The sequence below is a fragment of the Chanodichthys erythropterus genome, chromosome 24 (assembly GCF_024489055.1).
Source record: "Chanodichthys erythropterus isolate Z2021 chromosome 24, ASM2448905v1, whole genome shotgun sequence".
Classification (NCBI taxonomy): Eukaryota; Metazoa; Chordata; class Actinopteri; order Cypriniformes; family Xenocyprididae; genus Chanodichthys; species Chanodichthys erythropterus.
The window spans coordinates 13901844-13924244 of NC_090244.1; the positions used below are offsets into that span (position 1 = coordinate 13901844).

The 22401-nt window shown below is 43.8% G+C and overlaps 1 protein-coding gene across 1 annotated transcript in view; it reads right to left on the bottom strand.

Annotated features, from left to right (window-relative positions):
* Window positions 1-11973: 11973 nt before the first annotated feature.
* Window positions 11974-22401, bottom strand: part of si:dkey-106n21.1 (solute carrier family 23 member 2) — a 42506-nt gene continuing 32078 nt past the window's right edge. The window contains exon 12 of the mRNA XM_067379296.1: window positions 11974-16156. Coding sequence (XP_067235397.1) covers window positions 15969-16156 — 188 coding nt within the window. The 3' untranslated portion in view covers window positions 11974-15968. The remainder of the gene's footprint in view (window positions 16157-22401) is intronic.

The window sequence follows — 22401 nt, forward strand, 5'->3', positions numbered from 1 at the left end:
GATGTGTGTCTAAATTGTCCTAATGTGAAGTGAGGAGGAAAGTTTGAGTGGCCAAAGACTCTCCAAGGATCACAGCTGGAGAATTGCAGAGATTAGTTGAGTCTTGAGTCTCAGAAAATGATCAAACAGCACCTACATTCCCACAAGTTGTTCGGGAGGGTTTCAAGAAAAATCCTCTTCTCTCATCCAGAAACAATCTCCAGCATATTCAGTCCAGAGACTGTAACTTCAAACGGGACCGGCTTCTGTGGTCAAATGAAACTAAAAAAAGAGCTTTTTGGCAGCAAACCCACCAGATGGATTTGGTGCAAACAGGGATAAAAAGTGCCCCATGCCCACGGTTAAATATACTGCTGGATCTTTAATGTTGTGGGCCTATTTTTCTGCTGGAGGTCCTGGACATCTTGTTCAGATACATGGCTTCATGGATTCTATCAAATGCCAACAGATAAAAAATCAAAACCTGCTGCTTCTGCTAGAAATCCAATAATGGGCTGTGGTTGGATCTTCCATTAGGACAATGATCCAAAACAAACATCAAAACCAACACAAAAATGTGTCTCTGAGCACAAAATGAAGCTTCTGCCATGGCCATCTCAGTCCCCTGACCTGAACCCTAAAGAAAATGAGTGGGGTGAACTGAAGAGAACAAGCACCAGCATGGAGCTGGGAATATGAAGGATCTGGAGATATTCTGCATGAAGGAATGATCTCTGATCTCTCCTCAGGTGTTCTCCAAACTCATCAGGCATTATAGGTGAAGACTCAGAGCTGTTATCTTGGCAAAGGAGGTTGCAAAAAGTCTTGAATAAAAGGGTGCCAATAATTGTGGCCAACGTGTTTTGGAGAAAAACATTTATTTCATAAAGTGACCCCCCCCCCACTTTTAATTATTTTCCTTCAATGAAAGGTTAGATTTTTGCTAATTTTGTGAATGAAAGATCAAAAGGATAAACAACGCAGATTTATTTTTACAGTCATCTTTGATCATATTTATCAAGGGTGCCAATGATTCTGACCATAACTGTATATACAATGTATATATATATATATATATATAACAAATCAAATCAAAATCGCCTTTAAAGTTGTCCATATGAAGTCCTTAGCAATGCATATTACTTACAAAAATATTTTTTTATATATATTTACGTTAGGAAATTTACAAAATATCTGTATTGTAAAGGTAACAATACACAATATTTATGTTACTATATATTTAAAAAGGGCCATATCTTCCTGTCTGTTATTGATATTGAAAATATTATTTTAGCAAAGAAAGGTTAATTAAGATTTACGTAAAAGCTAATATATTTTATAATTTTTGATCACTTGAAACCCTACAAATTAATTTTTTATAATAATAAATGTATGTATCAATACATAATTTAACATATCAAAAATAAGAACAAAATATTTAGAAAGGTAGTCCATTATTAAACAGATTTTTATTATTTATATTTAGCATTAGTGCAGAAATCACCCATCACATTTGCATTATCACAAACTTATTTCAGTCTACATAAGAATAATATTCAATCATTTTTTCAAGCACATTTTACTGAAAGTCGCTTTGTTTACAGAAATCTCCATTTCCGTTTTCATTCCTGTGGGACATTCTTTAAAGCTTGTCTGATGAACCAAGAGGGATGGAGCTTTGCACATGGGCCAGTTATATTTAGTTTATTACTTAAAAATAAATTGGTCAGTTTACCCTAGATGGATCAACTTACCCCTTGACACTGTGTTAAAAATGTCATTTTAGAAAAAAAAAGTTGTTTCAGTTGAGCAAAACAAAACTGGCACATCTTACCCCACTCTCCTCTACTGCAAGGAAACATTTCTCTGCAAAACTATTTCTCACAGAACAGTGTTCAATGTCGACCTTTGACCAAACCCTTGCACTCTTTCTCCTATGAGAGCGTTGTTTTATGGGTATGTCCGCTCTATGAACTAATGCACTGTCTTACCTCTCTGATAATGATTTCATGTATTATTTCAGCTTTTTCCTCTTTCGCCCGCTCTCACCAGGCTGTCACAAGTTTCACTTCACCTCCCCTCATGCGCACTTGCATCTGTGCGTGTAGGAGGGATAACTTAATCGTCTTATTTTCTGTTGCCTGTTTTTCTTGATATTGATGTGTAACTTGAGATCAGACAGAAGGTTAATTTTTCACTCCACGACAGACACTAATTTAATCAAGCCGCTGAAATCTTGAAATTTCACTTCCTTCATCACTTCATCATTTCTCCCTCTAGAGCTTGCGTATTACCAAGAAAACACAGTGGCTATCAGACTTTTCAGAGACTTCTTTTAGCCCTCCAGGCCTATGATGACTGTCTATCCAAAAATGTATGTTTCCCTCCGGCCCTTGCTGAGCCCCATGAAAGCAGGACACGTTTAACAGGACACGTTTGTTGTAGTAGGGTCCAAAAAACTGCAGAAAATTTTAGAATATAGGAGAATTGTGTATATATACACACCGATCAGGCATAACATTATGACCACCTTCCTAATATTGTGTTGGTCCCCCGTTTGCTGCCAAAACAGCCCTGACCTGTCGAGGCATGAACTCCTCTAGACCCCTGAAGGTGTGCTGTGGTATCTGACACCAAGATGTTAGCAGCAGATCCTTTAAATTGTGAGGCGGTGCCTCCATGGATCGGACTTATCTATTCAGCACATCCCACAGATGCTCGATTGGATTGAGATCTGGAGAATTTGGAGGCCAAGTCTACACCTCAAACTCATTGTTGTGCTCCTCAAACCATTCCTGAACCATTTTTGCTTCATGGCAGGGCACCTTATCCTGCTAAAAGAGGCCACAGACACCAGGGAATACCATTTCCATGAAAGGGTGTACATGGTCTGCAACAATGCTTAGGTAGGTTGTACGTGTCAAAGTAACATCCACATGGATGGCAGGACCCAAGGTTTCCCAGCAGAACATTGCCCAAAGCATCACACTGCCTCCACCGGATTGCCTTCTTCCTATAGTGCATCCTGGTGCCATGTGTTCCCCAGGTAAGCGACGCACACACACCCGGCCATCCACGGGATTCATCAGACCAGGCCACCTTCTTCCATTGCTCCATGGTCCATTTCTGATGGTCACGTGCCCACTGTTGGTGCTTTCGGTGGTGGACGGGGTCAGCATGGGCATCCTGACTGATCTGTGGCTATGCGGCCCCATACGCAACAAACTGCGATGCACTGTGTATTCTGATCCCAAACTTTTGAACGGCATGTATATTTATATATTTTTATGTATGAATAGTAGATATATATACTATATATAATATTTCTAAGATAAATAGTAAATAAATATTTAAAACATATATAGTATTTTGAAGCATCACAAATATTTAACCAAGTATTTTTGGTGATAAATGCCTCATTTTATGAGACCAAAGCCTCTCTTAAGCTACTGCATGTTCCCAGTAATATATCAGAATTTACTGCTATAAGCAATACCACATGTTGGGAGGGCTGAAGCAGGGTGTTCCCAAAGAGGAGGAGAGCGCAGAAAGACAAGAGCTGGTATGCACAGCATTGCTAGCCGAACATCCGAACCTGACAGATACAAAACACAAGTGTAATTTGAAGAAGGTCTAATCAGCCTCCCGTCAATATGAGAGATGTTTCATGAAATGTTCTTTACTGGATCCCACCCGAATAAATATCCATCTCCAATTGTCTGCTCCCAGGGCATTTGCGACGTCAATCGGTGCACTGTTTCAGCTTAAAATATTGGGTCAAGAACAGAAATTCCTAGATATGAGGCATAAAAACCCATGAGAACAACATTTCTCATTCATGTCAAGAAATACAACAACAAGCAACATTGTCACCTCCTAGAAATATTTCCCCTTGTCTTTCCTTGAAAAAAGAGGTCACACTGAGAGAGAAAACCAGCCACTTTCATTCAACAAAGCAGAGAATATCTGTTTTTCAACTATTTTTCTTGGTTCAGTCCGGCGTGTTGCCTTACCTTAATTTGTCAAACTGTTTATTTTGTTGTTCTCATTTTAAAACGCATTGGACAGCGGCGAGACTGATAAGCCTTGCTTCACATGATCCAAAAAAAGTGATCACAAGTGCTGAACTTGATTTGTGTGAAGACCTCCCCATCCAGATAATGCGTGGCACCAGCATAAACCACTGATCATAAACTACTTTAATGGCTTTGTCCCAAGAGGAAAAGGCTTATAGCTGGCAGATAGCACATTTGGGGTGGTGTAATCACAAGCAAGTACTAGAAACTGGCAATGCATGAAACACGCTTGTACAGTTATTATACTGCATATTGTTACAAGCTTGGAAGTAGTATTTAGTTAGTTTGAATTTACCTACAGGCTTTTGTGGCAATTGCCAAAAAAATAATAAAAAAAAATTATGTGCTCTTACAATACAGTATAAAGGACATGCACTGTTAAGAAAGCATCATTAGTGACTAACATCTGTAACACTTACAGTAATGAAAGTTTGAACAGCTCAAGATAACTAATTGGCTACTTTCGTCTTACAAATTGTCTTACAACAAGCTGCTAATTATTTTCATGTCGATATCTGATAAATTACAAAATTGTAAAAAAAAAAAGCCTATTTTTTGTACATTAATTTATTATTTAAATGAATACATAAAAACTAAAAAAATACTAAAAACTAAAATCAATTTTAAAATCGTGTGAATTTAGGCATCAAAACTATTTAGTTTGAAAAATATATATTCATTTTGAGTTTTACAAGATATAGTATTAATAAAGATAAAATCAAAATGGCCGATTCTTGTTTTTTTTTTTCATGGAAAATTGCAGTATTATATATTATTTATCTGTGCAAATCTTTTTGTTTTTTAAAGGAGCCCTAGAACTTTTTAAAAAAATTTGTAATATAAGTCTAAGGTGTCCCCTGAATGTGTCTGTGAAGTTTCAGCTCAAAATACCCCATAGATTTTTTTTCATTCATTTTTTTAACTGCCTATTTTGGGGCATCCTTATAAATGAGCCCATTCAGGGCTACTGGCCCTTTAATTCTCCTGCTCCACACCCACGGAGCTCGCGCTTGCCTTGAACGGCTAATGCTACACTGTTGGAGAGATTTATAAAGAATGAAGTTGTGTTTATGAATTATACAGACTGCAAGTGTTTAAAAATGAAAATAGTGACGGCTCTTGTCTCCGTGAATACAGTAAGAAACAATGGTAACTTTAACCACATTTAACAGTACATTAGCAACATGCTAACAAAACATTTAGAAAGACAATTTACAAATATCACTAAAAATATCATGTTATCATGGATCATGTCAGTTATTATTGCTCCATCTGCCATTTTTCGCTTTTGTTCTTGCTTGCTTACCTAGTCTGTTGATTTGCCTGTGCAGATCCAGACGTTACTGCCTGCTCTTGTGTAATGCCTTTCATAATGTTGGGAACATGGGCTGGCATATGCAAATATTGGGGGCGTACATATTAATGATCCCAACTGTTACGTAACAGTCGGAGTTATGTTGAGATTCGCCTGTTCCTCTGAGGTCTTTTAAACAAATGAGATTTATATAAGGAGGAGGAAACAATGGAGTTTGAGACTCACTGCATGTCATTTCCATTTACTGAACTCTCGTTATTTGACTATGCCAAGATAAATTCAATTTTTCATTCGAGGGCACCTTTAAATTCATGTGCCCTTGTAATCTTTAACAAAGATATAGAAAGATGGTTCACTCCTATTAGTCATGAATGGGAAAAACTGCAACTCGCAATATGGCGAAATAGGTCCCGCCTTCTAAGTAAAAGAGCCAATCACTGATTGATAAAGTCATTGCGTCACTGCAGCTGTCATTAGAAGCTCAGGTTCCCATAGAAACCTGAGACTCGCGCTTAGGACTGCACATGCGCATTGGCTCGTCTAGCCTAAAAAGCTTTTTTTGTAACACCATTTGAGCATAAGAAACAACATTTATGGGACAGTTCATGTCAGATTTTGTTGCTGATTTGAAATATGTTATTTAATTGTGGGTTCGCCAAGCAGTTTTTGAGATTTTAGGATTCCCCCATTCAAATAGATAGGTCTTGGTCTTGGATGGCTGAAATAGCTGCCTGGAGGCACTGCAAAGATGGCCACAGAGTGAACAGACTTTCAAAATAACTTCCGCTCCCTCTTGCAGCAACATCTGTTTTCTTCTCCGATGATATGTTTACTGGTGTGAGGGCGGGACAACCTGTCACTCACTTGAGATCTACCAATAGCAAACCAATCAATTCCCCACATTTTCCCGACATTTTCTTTTGTTCAAGAAGCTGTTTCAATCAGAAATGTGTCACAATAGGGAAGAAAAGACTCTCACAATTTCATGCCAACTTTAAATCGGTATTTTCTAAAGATTAACTATAAGATGACTGTAAAGGTAAATGTAAAAATAGCCATCAGAATTCACACTAAAAATCATTTAGCAACCATACAGTGTGCTTTGCACGGCAGGCACCGTTCTCGCTTTCTTCAGAGAATGTAAAAATCTAGTTTTAATTCAAATTATGCAACTCTAGAGTTACAGTCATGTATAAACATTACATCTCATAAAAATATGAGGGATTCATTCTCTAATTTAATTAAGCTAGACTACCCTGCCAGAACCCAAAGCCACAACTTGAAGGATTAACTTATCAAAATGACATTTAATCGAGAGATTCAGAACACACACGCCTTTCTCTCACCAAATAAACCTGTCAGATGTCTGTGGCCTCATAGCTATTGTTCTACAGGTGTGCATCGTGGCCAATAAATTATGACATAAGATACAGACAGCCTAAGAGTTAAAGGGATAGTTCACCCAAAAACAAAAAGTCTGTATGAGTTCTTTCTTCTGTTGAGCACAAAAGAAGATATTTTGAAGAATGTTGGTAACCAAACAGTTGACGGTAGCCATTGACTTCCATAGTATTTTTTTCCTACTATGGAAATCAATGACTACCATCCACTGTTTGGTTACCAACATTCTTCAAAATATCTTCTTTTGTGCTCAACAGAAGAAAGAAACTCATTCAGGTTTCTCATTCAAGTAAAAGATTTTTGGGCGAACGATCTCTTTAAAACCCTGGTTTGCTTACATAGCCTTTGTTGGGAATCACTGTACTAGGTGTTAACATCTTGCAGTGCTACTTTAGTGGGGCAGCTGTGGTATTCCACCCTAATTGGATCACTTTACTGACTAAATGAATGCCAAATGCACTGCCCCCTTTTCAGGACGCAAGTACCAGCTGGTGGCCGTTTGGTCTGTTGGTGATAATTCAATATGATGTACCTTTGGCTAAAGCTGGATCAAGGGACTTATTGGAACAGGTACAGAGCAACGGTCTAAACTGTTATCTGCTCGGGGACTGGGGCGATAGCTTCAAAAACCATCTCCACATATGAACCCTTATAAAAGAACAAAGGCGCATATGCCAAACAACTTGGTACAACAAAACATCACACCCATTAACGTAATAGAAGTGGTTTGAATAGGTGTTTCTCAGGTCTAAGAAAGTTTTATGAGTCTGGAACAGTTCATGATACATTACAGGCACAATTGGTTGAGTGTGCAGCTCAAAGAGGAAATTAGTGAACAAAGTGTTTGGTAACACTTTATTTTAGAGCTGTAGTTACATGTACTACATGTACTTAGTAATAACAATAAATTATGCATAATTACAAGTAACTAACCCTAAACCAAACCCTAACCGTTACTCTTTAGAAAGTACATGTAGTTAGTTGTTTGATAAGAGCAAAAAGACTATCAACGAATTTGACTCTGTTTCTTACATAAAGCAATCGATCTGCTTCAGAAGACTTGGAATATAGTGCGGGAGTCATAGAGAGCACTTTTAGGAGCCGTTCACATATCACGTTTAAAAACACGTGGAAAGCGCCGCCGCGCCAATTTCTCCTTCTTTCCAAAGCGCTTGTGCTCCTGGGACATCTGTCATTGCTATGCAACCATGAACTGCGCTCTCCACGACGTCGAGGAAGTTTAGGATAAATTGATTTCTAGCCGTTGCATTAGCTTTACTACTAGATATATTTATGGAGATGAGATATAAAAACCACACTGTACAGCTATAATCAGCTGTTCGGCTGAGCTTTCGATGTTTTGTTACGGAATTTTTTTTGTTACGTTGCTTCCATTTTGAGCACGCCTGTCGCGCGGCTACATTTGAAATAACTGACTTGCGTGCTGAAAAGACACGATATGTGAACAGCCCCTTATGGTGTCTTTTCTTAAGCTTAATAGCTCTAGGCAACATTCGCTGTAACAGCACGGAAAAGAGCAACCAGGACATTCTTCACAATTTTTCCTTCCATTTTCTATAGAAAAAAATGAAAGTCATAGAGTTTTGGAATGACTTGAGCGCAAGTAAATTTATTTTTGGGGGAATTATTCCTGAATTAGACATTTGCTCCAGTGAAGAAAAGAAAGGGTGTCAACAGCTCCTCGATTGGACCTATAAACCTCTTGGCAGGTGGGGACAGACTTTCACTAATACACAATGTTCAAGGCCTACCAGGCGATTTGTTGCTTAGTCAGCCTATACATCTGTTAATGTAATCCAATCCTAGCAGTCCAACTCAGATTAGGAGGCTGAGTTGTAATGCTGTTAGATTTATGCCAGTACTTCTGTGAGTCAAATTATCTCACTGGCTTCACTGTAAGTGTGAATACAACAGTTGTAACCTATTAGTTATAATGTAGTGAAACTACTTCCCACACCAAGCCTTGTTGCATTACAACTAGGGCCGTCATTTGAAAAAAACATTTTATTGAATGAACATGAAATTAATGACTCAAATTAATCAACATTTCTAACTTGAGCGGATGCAAGTTAAAGAGTTAGTTCACCCTAAACTGAAAATTATGTCATTAAAGGTGCCCTAGATTCAAAAATTGAATTTATCTCGGCATAGTTAAATAACAAGTTCAGTACATGGAAATGACATACAGTGAGTCTCAAACTCCATTGTTTCCTCCTCCTTATATAAATCTGTTTAAAAGACCTCAGAAGAACAGGCGAATCTCAACATAACACCGACTGTTACGTAACAGTCGGGATCATTACTATGTATGACCCCAATATTTGCATATGCCAGCCCATGTTCTAGGCATTACACAAGGGCAGCCAGTATTAACATCTGGATCTGTGCAGAGCTGAATCAACAGACTAGGTAAGCAAGCAAGAACAACAGCAAAAAATGGCAGATGGAGCAATAATAACTGACATGATTCATGATATTTTTAGTGATATTTGTAAACTGTCTTTCTAAATGTTTCGTTAGCATGTTGCTAATGTACTGTTAAATGAGGTTAAAGTTACCATCGTTTCTTACTGTTTTCATGGAGACAAGAGCCGTCACTATTTTCATTTTTAAACACTTGCAGTCTGTATAATTCATAAACACAACTTCATTCTTTATAAATCTCTCCAACAGTGTAGCATTAGCCGTTAGCCACGGAGCACAGCCTCAAACTCATTCAGAATCAAACGTAAACATCAAAATAAACACTACTTACGTGATTAGACATGCTGCATGACGGACACTTTGTAAAGATCTATTTTAAGGGTTATATTAGCTGTTTGAACTTTTTTTATGTTGTTTAAGGCAAGCGCAAGCTCTTGGGGCGTGGAGCACGAGATTTAAAGGGCCACACACCCTGAATCGGCTCATTTCTAATTATGCCCCAAAATAGGCAGTTAAAAAAATGAATTCAAAAAAATATAGGGGGTATTTTGAGCTGAAACTTCACAGACACATTCAGGGGACACCTTAGACTTATATTACATGTTTTAAAAAAAAGTTCTAGGGCACCTTTAATTACTCACCCTCATGCCATTCTACAACCGTAAGACCTTCTTTCATCTTCGAAACACAAATTAAGATGCATACATAAACCTTTATCTGGAGGCGATTCATCAGAACTTCACTGAAGTACAATTACGTGCGTGAAATGGGAAGATGAATGACGTTATACTTAACTATTAGACTGTTGAATTTGCATTTATGCACACACACATTGATTACTCACTGGCTCGACATGTGATCTGCCTTGCACGTATGGGATGTTTCAGAGTCTAGAAGGGGTTTCTTGATCTAGAATTTTGGTGAAAGTTACTTCCTCATGACATAATGGCATTAAAATGAAAGGTTATTCAATAAAAACCCATCAAAAGTGCCGCATACCACTGAACTTGTTCCATGGAATTTTTTTCAGATGCAAATAAGATGTTTGTGATTGATTGAGGGTGACTTTGAAAATTGGTTGCTTGTGCTTTACTTGTTTAGTCAAGCGTGGCCTCAGACAGCACTGCAGTTATCACAAGGATTCCCATAGGCATTTAAAACAAATGTTGTCGCATGAATTCCTCTGAAAGGGAATGAGAACTGGCAGTGCAGTAATTTCATTTGGCACGACTGAAATGTCATGGCGATCTCTGTCTTTCTGTTTATTGATACTTTGACGCAACAGTCCTGCGTCAAAGAAAAAAGAAGGCTCTTAGGTAAGTGAGCTAAATATTGTGGTGCCGAGGAGTCCAAATCCACTAGTGACCAGTGTCTAAACTCTTTTCAGTTATCTAACGCTTGTTTTTTTGAACATTGTTTCTGCATGATTTTTCTCCATACTTAATGTCTAAAAGGAATAGTTCACACAATAATTTTAAATTCTGTCATTATGTACTCACCCTATTTTCATTACAAATCTGTGACTTTTAGTAGAACACAAAACAAGAACTTTGGGGCCCAAACAATATTAGACCGCAGTCACTTTCAACGTATGAGGAAGAAAAAAAAGAAAAAAAGAAAAGACATTGCTCAAAAGTAGTAATGAAAAGTAATACAGGTTTGGAACATGAGTAAATAATGACAAAAATGACCCATGTTTTAATTTCTTTTTAATTGTACTTTGTATAAGGCCATTTTATAAATACATTAATAAATTTATAAAATTCTAGAAAATTTAATTTGAACAAATAAAAATACAATAAAATGAATAGGAATACAGGTCAATAGGATATTTATTTAGTAACACACGTAAACATGAACTGCATCGTCCATTTCAAGGAAGATGAACACAAATTGATGTATTTATTCACAGACCTTTGTGTCTTCGATCTGAAGATTCAGTTGATTTGCATTTGCATTTGCATTTGAAGACATCATCATAGTCATCTATTTAGTAAGAGGTTTTAAAGATTAATATTTGGTCTTTTTTTTTTTTTTCAGAGGTAGCATAAAAATCAGTTTCCGGAATTCAATTAATGTCACAAAGCAGAACTGAAATGGGACCAGGAGAAAAAAGATAGAAAGAACAAAACGGAAGGAAGAAACATTTTTTATATTGTGTTATATAAGTGTTTTTTGCCAACAAAGCTGGTGGTATGCAATGACAAATAGGTTATAGCATAAAAGGTGTGCAATTATTGTCATGACGATGGCAATGTTTATGGCAACGGAGTGAGCTGTGAGCTCCAGGGTACAGCAAATCTGCCACATCCCTGAGGTGACATTTTATTTGCAAATAACAAGTGCAACTAGCTTCCACTGACGCAAATGGGTTTTATTTGATTTATTATGAGTATTATGAACTTTCTGAAACCTAAATCTTAGGCTGGGATTTCATACTCTTTGTACGTCACTGAAAAGTGATGTACAGACATGTTCACAAGCTCAAGTGAAGTTTTCAATTGTATTTGTCCATAAATATATTAAATAGAAAATAAAATGTTTGTTACTTGTTTAAATATACCAATGTGTTATTATATACGATGTTGTGTTGTGTTATATATATATATACACACAGTATCTCACAAAAGTGAGTACACCCCTCACATTTCAGCAACCATTTTAGTATATCTTCTCAAGGGACTATGAAACTTAGATATATTTTAGAGTAGTCAATGTGCTGCTTGTATAGCAGTATAGATTTACTGTCCTCTGAAAATAACTTAACATACAGCCATTATTGTCTACATAACTGGCAACAAAAGTGAGTACCTCTAAGTGATAACAGTTGTATGTTGTTTAACCATGCAAAGCCATGTCCTATTCATCATGCTCATGCTTTGAGTACACTTCTCTCATACTGATCACTGGATGTTCAACATGGCACCTCATGGCAAACAACTCTCTGAGGATTTGAGAATTAGAATTGTTGCTCTTCACAAAGATGGCCTAGGCTATAAGAAGATCAGTAACACCCTGAAACTGAGTTATAGCACAGTGGCCAGGGTCATAGAGAGAGGTTTTCCAAGACGGGTTCCACTCGGAACAGGCCAAAGAAGTTGAGACCTTGTGCTGTGTGTCAGGTGCAGAAGCTGGCTTCAAAAAACAGATGCACAAGTGCTGCCAGCATTGCTTTAGAGGTTGCAGAAGCAGAAGGTCAGCTTGTCAGTGCTCAGAACATACGTCGCACACTGCAACAAGTTGGTTTGCATGGCCGTTGTCCCAGAAGGAAGCTTCTTCTGAAGCTGGCTCACAAGAAAGCCTGCAAACAGTTTGCTGAAGACAACCTGTCCAAGAGCATGAATTACTGGAACCATGTCCTGTGGTCTGATGAGACTAAGATAAACTTGTTTGGTTCAGATGGTGTCCAGCATGTGTGGCGACACCCTGGTGAGGAGTACCAAGAAAATTGTGTCTTGTGTCAAGCATGGTGGTGGTAGCATCATGATCTGGGGCTGCATGAGTGCTGCTGGTACTGTGGAGCTGTGCTTCATTGAGGGAAACATGGATTCCAACACATTCTGAAGCAGAACATGATCAGAAACTGGGCTGAATGGCATGATAATGACCCCAAACTCACAGACAAGATGACAACTGCCTTGCTGAGGAAGCTGAAGGTGATGGTTCCTGTGGGACATCCTCAAGCAGAAGGTGGAGAAGCGCCATGTGTCTAACATCCAGAAGCTCTGTGATGTCATTATGGAGAAGTGGAAGAGGATCCCAGCAACAACCTGTGTAGCTCTGTTGAATTCCAGGCCCAGGAGGATTAAAGCAGTGCTAGATAACAGTGGTGCTCACACAAAATATGGACACTTTGGAACACATGACATGTTCACTTAGGGTGTACTCACTTTTGTTGCCAGTTATTTAGACAATAATGGTTGTATGTTGAGGACAGTAAATATGTACTGCTATACAAGCATTGTCTACTCTAAAGTATATCCAATTTTCATTTCTATAGTATTATCCCTTGAGAATATATAATAAAATGGTTGCTAAAATGTGAGGGGTGTACTCACTTTTGTGAGATACAGTTGCTGTCGGGCAGAAACCATTTGAATTTTTTTTCCTCATAAATCATTACTATTGGTCACTCTTTACATCTGACTGTGGGTTTTGCAAATATTTAATCAATGAAAAATATTAAAAAGAGCTTGTGACTAAACGTCCTAACATCCTCAAACTGTCGGTGCAACCTCATAACTTGAATGAAGTGCCACACCATCTCTGCTTGTTTGCAAGGGTAAATAAAGATGGTTGTTTTCTTTACTCAAGAAACAGCATATATAAAGGCTAATTGTTGTGCCTAATGGATAGAGAGTCGGACTTGTAACCCAAAGGTCATGTTTTCGAGTCTCAGGTCCGGCAGGGATTGTTGGTGAGGGGCGTGAATATCCAGCGCTCTTCCCACCTTTAATACCACGACTGAGGTGAGACCCTTGAGCAAGGCACCGTACCCCCAAACTGCTCCCCGGGCGCCGCAGCAATGGCTGCCCACTGCTCCGGGTGTGTGTTCACGGTGTGTGTGTTCACTGCTGTGTGTGTGCACTTGGATGGGTTAAATGCAGAGCACAAATTCCGAGTATGGGTCACCATACTTGTCCACAAGTCACTTCACTTTAATGTTTTATGTATTTAAGGAGGGGAAAAGAGTGTCTTAGGGCGATGACATACCAAGGCCCTGTCCCAAATGGCACTCTTCATATGCACTTTCGGTTTTGTGGTCTTAAATTGGCTGCCGCATGCACGTGTCTGTTAAGTCCATGACACCATAAGACGTCCCACTTGTCATTTTAGGCTTCACAAGGGTGCTCACAAGCAGTCAAAATGCATCATTTATGTGCCTTTTTTGCAGAGCCAGCGCTGAAGCGAGCTCCACAGCAGACTTATGAATTATGTCAGAAAAGTGCAGATTCATAGGAAGACTGCGAGTGTTTTGAGTGCCATTTGGGATGGGGCTCAAGTCAACAGTTGGCCGTTTTTGCGTTTTTCACACGTTGTGATTTTAAAAATGGTAAGCGCTGCTTTGTTTATGGTTTGTATATCTGCCGATCTAGTTTCAGTATCCTTTTTTGAATGACGAAAACAGTCTATTGATACCTGCAGATGTAGACAGTTAATTCCTTACACGCCGGCGCAGAATGCATGTGCTAGTTGGCAGTCGCCTGCAGTCCTTTTGGTGTGTTCAAACACAGCTTTTTGGCCTAGATGTAGCCGACATGAGGCGACAACACACTTTTGTCGCCGCAAGTTCTTTGACATTGACTTGGTGTGTCGGCCTGTAGTCAAGCATTTGTCATTGAGTGATAGCTAATACTCTCTGAATTAGCCTGTGCGAAGCAATTCATCTTTTATAACCTGAGATTTTGACCAAATGAGAGAAAAAAATCAGCGCCCACATAGCTACAATAAACTTTATAACCTGTACGTTGATGAAAATGTAATGCCTCAGATGCTGCCATTCTAATGACGGACAAAATGTCTGAAATTCTCCAAAATCTGCTGGTCAAAAACCTTGTAACTCAATTTAACCCTTAAATGCATACCTCGGGTCTTTAGTGACCATTCACTACCCTCCTCCTCATTCATTTTTTAAAGTTAGACATCAACCTTCTTGGTATTCCTCGATCAATTCATTTTAAAGAATAAAACATAATATTATAAAAGAATGCCTATTTTTGTATTCATTTTTTGTCAAAATTGTATAGGGTCGCAAACGACCCGAGGTGTGTATGAGTGTACGTATATTTTTTCTGCACAACAATAATTGAATTTTAGATGACGGAATAAGTGCAATTCACCTTTATTCCACAAGGTGGCAGTGTCTGATACACAATGCTGAAGTGACGACTCATTTAGACAGAAAACGAAATAATAAGAGAAACATGAAATGGCTCAGCGATTTACTGCAGAACAAGTGCTGAACGCAATCATATATGACTGTAACTGTTACTGGATGGATCTGGTGAAGCTGTTAGCGATCGAAATACTGATTTTGAAGATGTTGAAAATTATATAGTTTTGAGAATACGTTTGAGATCATGAATGGGCTCATATTTGCGACCTCAAACATAAAACTAGCCCATTATTTGCTGGATTTACTGGGAAATGAGCTCTGACGAGGACAGTGATGATGGCAATGAACATCTGCTCAAACGGAGCCCTTTCAAGCTCCAAAAGGTAACAAAATATGATTTATTTTATTCTTCTGTAATTGTTACTCTAATATCAGAGGAGTTTTATATTATTGCGACAGGGAGAGATCCTTCAGTGTTAGATATTGATTTGGGTCGATAAAGACCCGAATATGTAAGAATGAATGGCGAAACAGTCATGCATTTAAGGGTTAAGCTTGATTTTTTTTCCTGATAGTGTCTGACCACATATAAAGCCACAATATCAACTTTGACAACATAGTCTAGGTTTTTTACATTTCCTGAAAAATAGCGGTTTTGGACATATGAGGTTTCCGCCCGACATCAATGATGTATTATAATGAAGACTGGTTTGAGCTTTGAGGAAGTTTCATGTACTTTAAAAATCCAAAAAGAGCTGAAAATGTCCCTGTTGTATGAATCCTGGAGCAACTCTGTGATTAGGGTGGACTCCTATTCTAATGAGCTTAAAATGGTGGAGCCGGGCCTGAACGTTGCACACCTCTTGCCTGGAATGTACCATTGTAAAACCAAGCCTCACCACAGGGAGCTATGGCACTACAGATGCGTTCCCAGTTCCTGTGACTCAAGTGGTGGGAGAAACGGGAGGTAGTGGAGCAATTTGAACCTCTGAATAAAGTTTGTGCAGAAAGGCAGATTGTAACAGGAATGATCAGTGATGTGTATTTGAGATCCTTCATGAACAGCCTTTCTCCAGCTCTTTATTCCTCTTTCTTCTTCTGTTCCTAAGAAAACAATTATATTAACAATACTTTGACACAACTAGAAGAAAAAGCAGATATATGCCAATTAGATCTGAACTCTTAAAAAGTGGTTCCATGAAGAGCCTTTAAAGGCCTGTTCACACCAAGGATGAAAACTATAAAGTTCAAAAATATGAAGTCCACACCACAACTATAACAATAACATCACAGAGGAACAATATCTTATGGGAATCACTTTCAGAATGATGTTTTCCAGCTGATGAATGATAAAAACCTTTACAGCCAATAAGAATCCATCCTGCCTTAAGAGCTTGAGCATTTAAAGCACGCACAGAATGTTAATTGTGAGGACATTAATATAGTTATCGTTCTTGGTGTGAACGGTCCTCAACATTCATCAAATCTTTCACAAAGGGTTCCCATTCAGTCGGTCACGTTCGACGTACGTCGGACAGACCGACGAATAGGAATCTCGCCAGAGAAGCCAATCTACTTCGAGTGTAACTAAACGAGCCAATGCACATTGGCATGCAATCATCTGCATCAGCTGCTCACCTCGCAGCGCGGGTATATAATGAGCAGCAGGTGCGTTGCATCTTCAGCTTTTCGCTTCGGAGCCGAACTACTGCAAACACGGTGGTTTCTACGAGCGAGTGTTTGAAGAACGGACTTCAACGAGCCAGCTCTCTCTCTGACTGCTCTTCTCGTCCGGTGCAGGAGGAACAGCACAGCAGCGGGGCCGATTTTTTTCTTCTTTTGCTTTGTGTTTTGCCTTTTTTATTTGAGCAAATTAAGCTGTGTATCAGCGTGAAGGCCGTTTTCACGGCTGGTGACGGTGCGCTTTAAGAGCGCTAAAAAGCTGTTCTCACAGCTGGTAAGAGCAGCGTCTGCAAAGAGAGTGCACACGACAGGCTGCACATTCCCTGTCTGTGCTGCAGCGGTTATTCCCCTGCGTGCTTCAGCACCTAAAAGAGTCAGTCCTTGAAAGAGCTTACACGAGTAGTTCGCGTCTTTTTAAAGATGTCGTTCTACTTGTGTGCTGCTGGATGCGGTCGTTACCTGGCGCCCCGGGATGGTCACCAACGCTGTATCGCGTGCTTGGGCTTAAGGCACGCTGAGGCGGCGTTTGTGGACGAGTCATGTACCCATTGTGGGATGATGACCGTCGCGGAGTTGCGGTCTAGACTCCAGTTCCTGCAAAGGGGCGGAGTCCCGGTGCCGTTGCCTCGTTCCAATCCTCCTCAGAGGGTTGCTTCGGGCAGCGGCACTGGTGACCTGAGGATCACGGTGAGCGCGCTTCCTTCGGGGAACCAACCCCCTAGGAACCCTCATCCCTCCTGCACTCCGCAGCCAGTAGAGCTGCCGGGGAGCGTGGTGGACCACCCCAGAGGTGTGTACCATCCGTATCCTTCGGAGCTCCCCAGGATGACCGGATGTCGATCGCTGCATCGGAGGGTGAGCCTGATACTTCCGCGGATGACGATTCAGCGCAGCTGCCTCCCTCGGGAGTGACAACTGTGCCCGATTCAGACCCGGAAATGATGGCTATGCTTTCCCGGGGCCGCCAACAGGGTCGGGCTCGTGTGGAATCCTCCACCGTGTCCCGAGCCCTCGAGGTTGGACGATTGGTATCTCGGTGGCAAGGGCTGGTTCTCAGCCCCCACCCCAGTGCCTTTCTTCCCGGAGGTGCATGAAGAGCTCACTGGCACGTGGACGGCACCTTTACTGCCCGAAACCGTGTCGGTGGGTCCTCCTCCCTCACCACCCTTGACGGCGGGGCAGCGAAGGGTTATACGCGCATACCCCCTGTGGAACGGGCCGTTGCTATGCAACTGTGCCCTAACTCCACCTGGCGGGGGGAGCCGTCTCTCCCTTCCCGGGCCTGTAAGCACTCGTCGGATCTTACCGGCAAGGCTTACCAGGCCTGTGGGGAAGCTGCCTCTGCCCTACACGCTATGGCGTTGTTGCAGGTCCATCAGGCCAAGGCACTGAGGGATCTGCACGAGGGTGGTCATGACCCACAAGTTCTTCAGGAACTTCGTGCCGCGACGGACCTCGCGCTTCGTGCGACGAAGGTTACGGCGCGGTCAGTGGGTCGTGCGATGTCCACACTTGTGGTCCAGGAGCGCCATCTCTGGCTGTGTCTCGCGGACATGAGGGATACCGACAAGGTCAGGTTTCTTAATTCCCCCGTGTCCCAGACCGGCCTCTTCGGCGACGCGGTCGAGAACTTTGCCCAACAGTTCTCGACTGTACAAAAGCAGTCTGAGGCCATCAGTCATATCCTGCCGAGGCGGTCAGCTGCTGCTCCACCACCGCCCGCAGCACCTCAGACTGCTCGTCGCCGAGGGCGCCCCTGCGGCCGCCCCGCTCCCCGCGCCCCAGCAGCAGCAGCCTCCGGCCAAGCGGCGCCGTGGAGCCGGTCGCGGTCGGGCGCCCAGCCCGTCCCGCCACCCCCAAGAAGAAGGGTGGCAAGGCCAAGTCCAAGCGGCCCTAGGACGGGCGACCCGGAGATGGAGAGGACTGCTCTACAGGAGGTGGTGACCGCACCGCTCCTTCCCCCGGAGGAGGGCCGGGTGGAAAATCTTTTGTTTCCTTTTGTTTTTGTTCCGCCGCTGGCCCAACAGCCAGCGGTACCCAAATTCTCAATAAAAGAGCAGTTTCCTCTATCTCCGGGTCCGAAGAGGGCTCGGAGAGCAGTGGGAGGGCAAGAACCTCACCACTCTCATCCCCCTCTTCTCTCGCCAGCGGACAGCAGCGAGCAGCAGGCAGTCAAAGCCTCGACTGCTCCCTCTGTCCACCCGTGGAAGCAGGTAAGTGTTGCACAGCACACTGTGACGCCGCGTCGGGCCGCCTCGCAGAGAGAGCCCCCGGGCCGCGTCCCTGCGTTCCACCTCGCTGCCCCGCTGCGGGTGCGCCTGTGGTTCCTCTGGTCCCGCTGGTACGGTCTCTGGGGGCCTGGTTAGCGCTCACCAGTCCGTCCCGCTGGCTCATTCGGACCATCAGGCTCGGCTATGCGATTCAGTTCGCCCGGCGTCCCCCAGGTTCAGGGGTGTCCACTTCACTGTAGTGAAAGATGTCGATGCCCCTGTCTTGCGTGCGGAGATCGCAGTCCTACTGGCGAAGGATGCGATACAGCCGGTCCCTCCAGCCGATATGAGGTCAGGGTTCTACAGTCCCTACTTCATTGTACCCAAGAAAAGCGGCGGGTTACGACCGATCCTGGATCTGCGCGTCTTGAATCGGAGCCTTCACAAGCTACCGTTCAAGATGCTCACGCAGAAACGCATTTTCGAATGCGTCCGTCCCCGGGATTGGTTTGCAGCGATCGACCTGAAGGACGCGTACTTTCATGTCTCGATCCTTCCGCGACACAGGCCTTTCCTGCGGTTCGCGTTCGAAGGTCGGGCATATCAGTACAGAGTCCTACCCTTCGGGCTGGCCCTGTCTCCCCGCGTCTTCACGAAGGTCGTGGAGGGAGCCCTTGTTCCCATGAGAGAACAGGGTGTTCGCATTCTCAACTATCTCGACGACTGGCTCATTTTAGCACAGTCCCGGGATCAGTTGTGCGAACACAGGGATTTGGTGCTCAGACACCTCAGCCAGTTGGGGCTTCAGGTCAACTGGGAAAAGAGCAAACTCGCCCCGGTGCAGAGGATCTCTTTTCTCGGTATGGAGTTGGATTCGGTCGAGCAGATAGCACGCCTCACAGAGGAACGTGCTCGGTCAGTGTTGAACTGCCTGAATACGTTCAACGGCAGGACAGCGGTCCCACTGAAATTCTTTCAGAGGCTCCTGGGGCATATGGCGGCTGCTGCGGCTGTAACACCGCTCGGTCTGCTTCATATGAGACCGCTTCAGCACTGGCTTCACGGCCGAGTCCCGAGATGGGCGTGGCAGCGTGGCACGTTCCGGGGTGTCAATCACTCAGGAGTGCCGCCGAACCTTCAGTCCGTGGTCGGGACCCCTTGTTTCTTCGGGCAGGAGTGCCCTTAGAACAGGTGTCCCGGCATGCTGTGGTGTTCACAGATGCTTCTGCCACCGGCTGGGGTGCCACGTACAACGGGCATGCAGTGTCAGGGGTTTGGACGGGACCCCATCTGCATTGGCACATCAACTGCCTCGAGTTGCTGGCAGTACGCCTTGCTCTGAGCCGCCTCAAAGGCCTGCTACGGGGCAAGCATGTACTGGTCCGTACGGACAACACTGCGACCGTTGCGTACATCAACCATCAAGGTGGTCTACGCTCCCGTCGCATGTCGCAACTCGCCCGCCATCTCCTCCTGTGGAGTCGGAAGTTTCTGAGGTCGCTTCGCGCCACTCATGTCCCCGGTGTGCTCAACCGTGTGGCCGACGAGCTATCACGAGCTGCGCTGCCAGGAGAATGGCGACTCCACCCCCAGGTGGTTCAGCTGATCTGGAGAGAGTTCGGAGAGGCTCAGGTAGACCTGTTTGCCTCACCAGAAACCTCCCACTGCCAGTTGTTTTACTCTCTGACCGGGGGAACACTCGGGACAGACGCACTGGCACACAGCTGGCCCCGGGGCCTGCGCAAATATGCGTTTCCCCCAGTGAGCCTACTTGCACAGACTCTGTGCAAAGTCAGGGAGGACGAGGAGCAGGTCTTGCTGATTGCGCCTTACTGGCCCAACCGGACCTGGTTCCCAGAACTCTCACTCCTCGCGACAGCCCCTCCCTGGCCCATTCCTCTGAGGAACGACCTTCTTTCTCAGAGACGGGGCACTCTTTGGCACCCGCGTCCAGACCTCTGGAAACTCCATGTCTGGTCCCTGGACGGGACGCGGAGGTTCTAGGTGACTTACCCCCGAGGTACTTAACACCATCACTTCGGCTCGCGCACTGTCTACGAGACGTGCTTACGCCTCGAAGTGGAACCTGTTCGTCGAGTGGTGCTCTTCTCGCCGGGAAGACCCCCGAAGATGCTCGATCGGTGTCGTGCTTTCCTTCTTGCAGCAGGGGTTGGAGCGTAGGCTGTCCCCCTCCACCCTCAAAGTCCATTCTGCTGCTATCTCCGCTTACCACGACCACATAGATGGCAAATCTGTTGGTCAGCACGACCTGGTCGTCAGGTTCCTTAGGGGGGCGAGACGGTTAAATCCTCCTCGTCCCCCCTCCATACCCTCTTGGGACCTTACTCTGGTGCTCAGAGCACTTCAGATTGCTCCCTTTGAGCCTTTGCTGTCAGCAGACTTAAAGATTCTGTCTATGAAGACTTTGCTGCTGGTGGCATTGGCCTCCGCTTTCAAGAGGGTAGGGGACCTGCAGTCATTTTCGGTCGACGAATCGTGCCTACAGTTCGGGCCGGGTGATAGCCATGTGGTACTAAGACCCCGGCCTGGCTATGTGCCCAAGGTTCCTACCACTCCCTTCAGGGACCAGGTAGTGAGCCTGCAAGCGCTGCCCTCGGAGGAGGCAGACCCAGCCCTGGCTTTGCTCTGTCCAGTTCGCGCCTTGCGACTGTACATAGACAGAACTCGAAGCTTCAGGACCTCAGACCAGCTCTTTGTCTGTTACGGAGGCCAGCAGAAGGGAAAGGCTGTCTCCAAGCAGAGGATGGCCCACTGGATAGTGGATGCCATCGCCCTGGCTTACCAAGCTCAGGGCGTGCCCTGCCCGCTCAGGTTGCATGCTCACTCCACGAGAGGTGTGGCATCCTCCTGGGCGCTGGCTCGTGGCGCCTCGCTAACAGACATTTGTAGAGCTGCGGGCTGGGCGACACCTAACACGTTCGCTAGATACTATAGCCTTCGTGTCGAGCCGGTCTCCTCCCGTGTTCTCGCCTCAGGTCAGAGGCACGGAGAGGCCCCGGCTTAGTGTCGGCTTGCTGCGCTACATGCGCGTTCTATTCTCCAGAGAGTCCCTACGGGCAGACCCTGTTGAGTCCTCCGGTTACCCTTCGGCAGCCGACGTGGCGGAGCGTCTGGCGCCAGGCCTATACTCCGTTGTATCCTTGAGAACCGGATTTAGGCTGGGTTCCATATGTGTGACCCTACGGGGATCCCATATGGCTTTTCCACGGCTGCTCTTAAACGAAGCCCGTGTCTTTCCCTCTGGGAGAACCCATCTCTATCGAGTTGGAGTCACCCCAGTTCTTCCATATGTAGCACAGCCCTACAGGGTTAGTCCATATGTACTTCTCCACATAACTCCTTCGGGGAAGGATGTGGCTTCCGCAGCGTTCCTTCAAACGAAGGTTACGCTTTCCCAGCGTTATCCAATAGTCTCACTGAATGGGTTTTGGAACA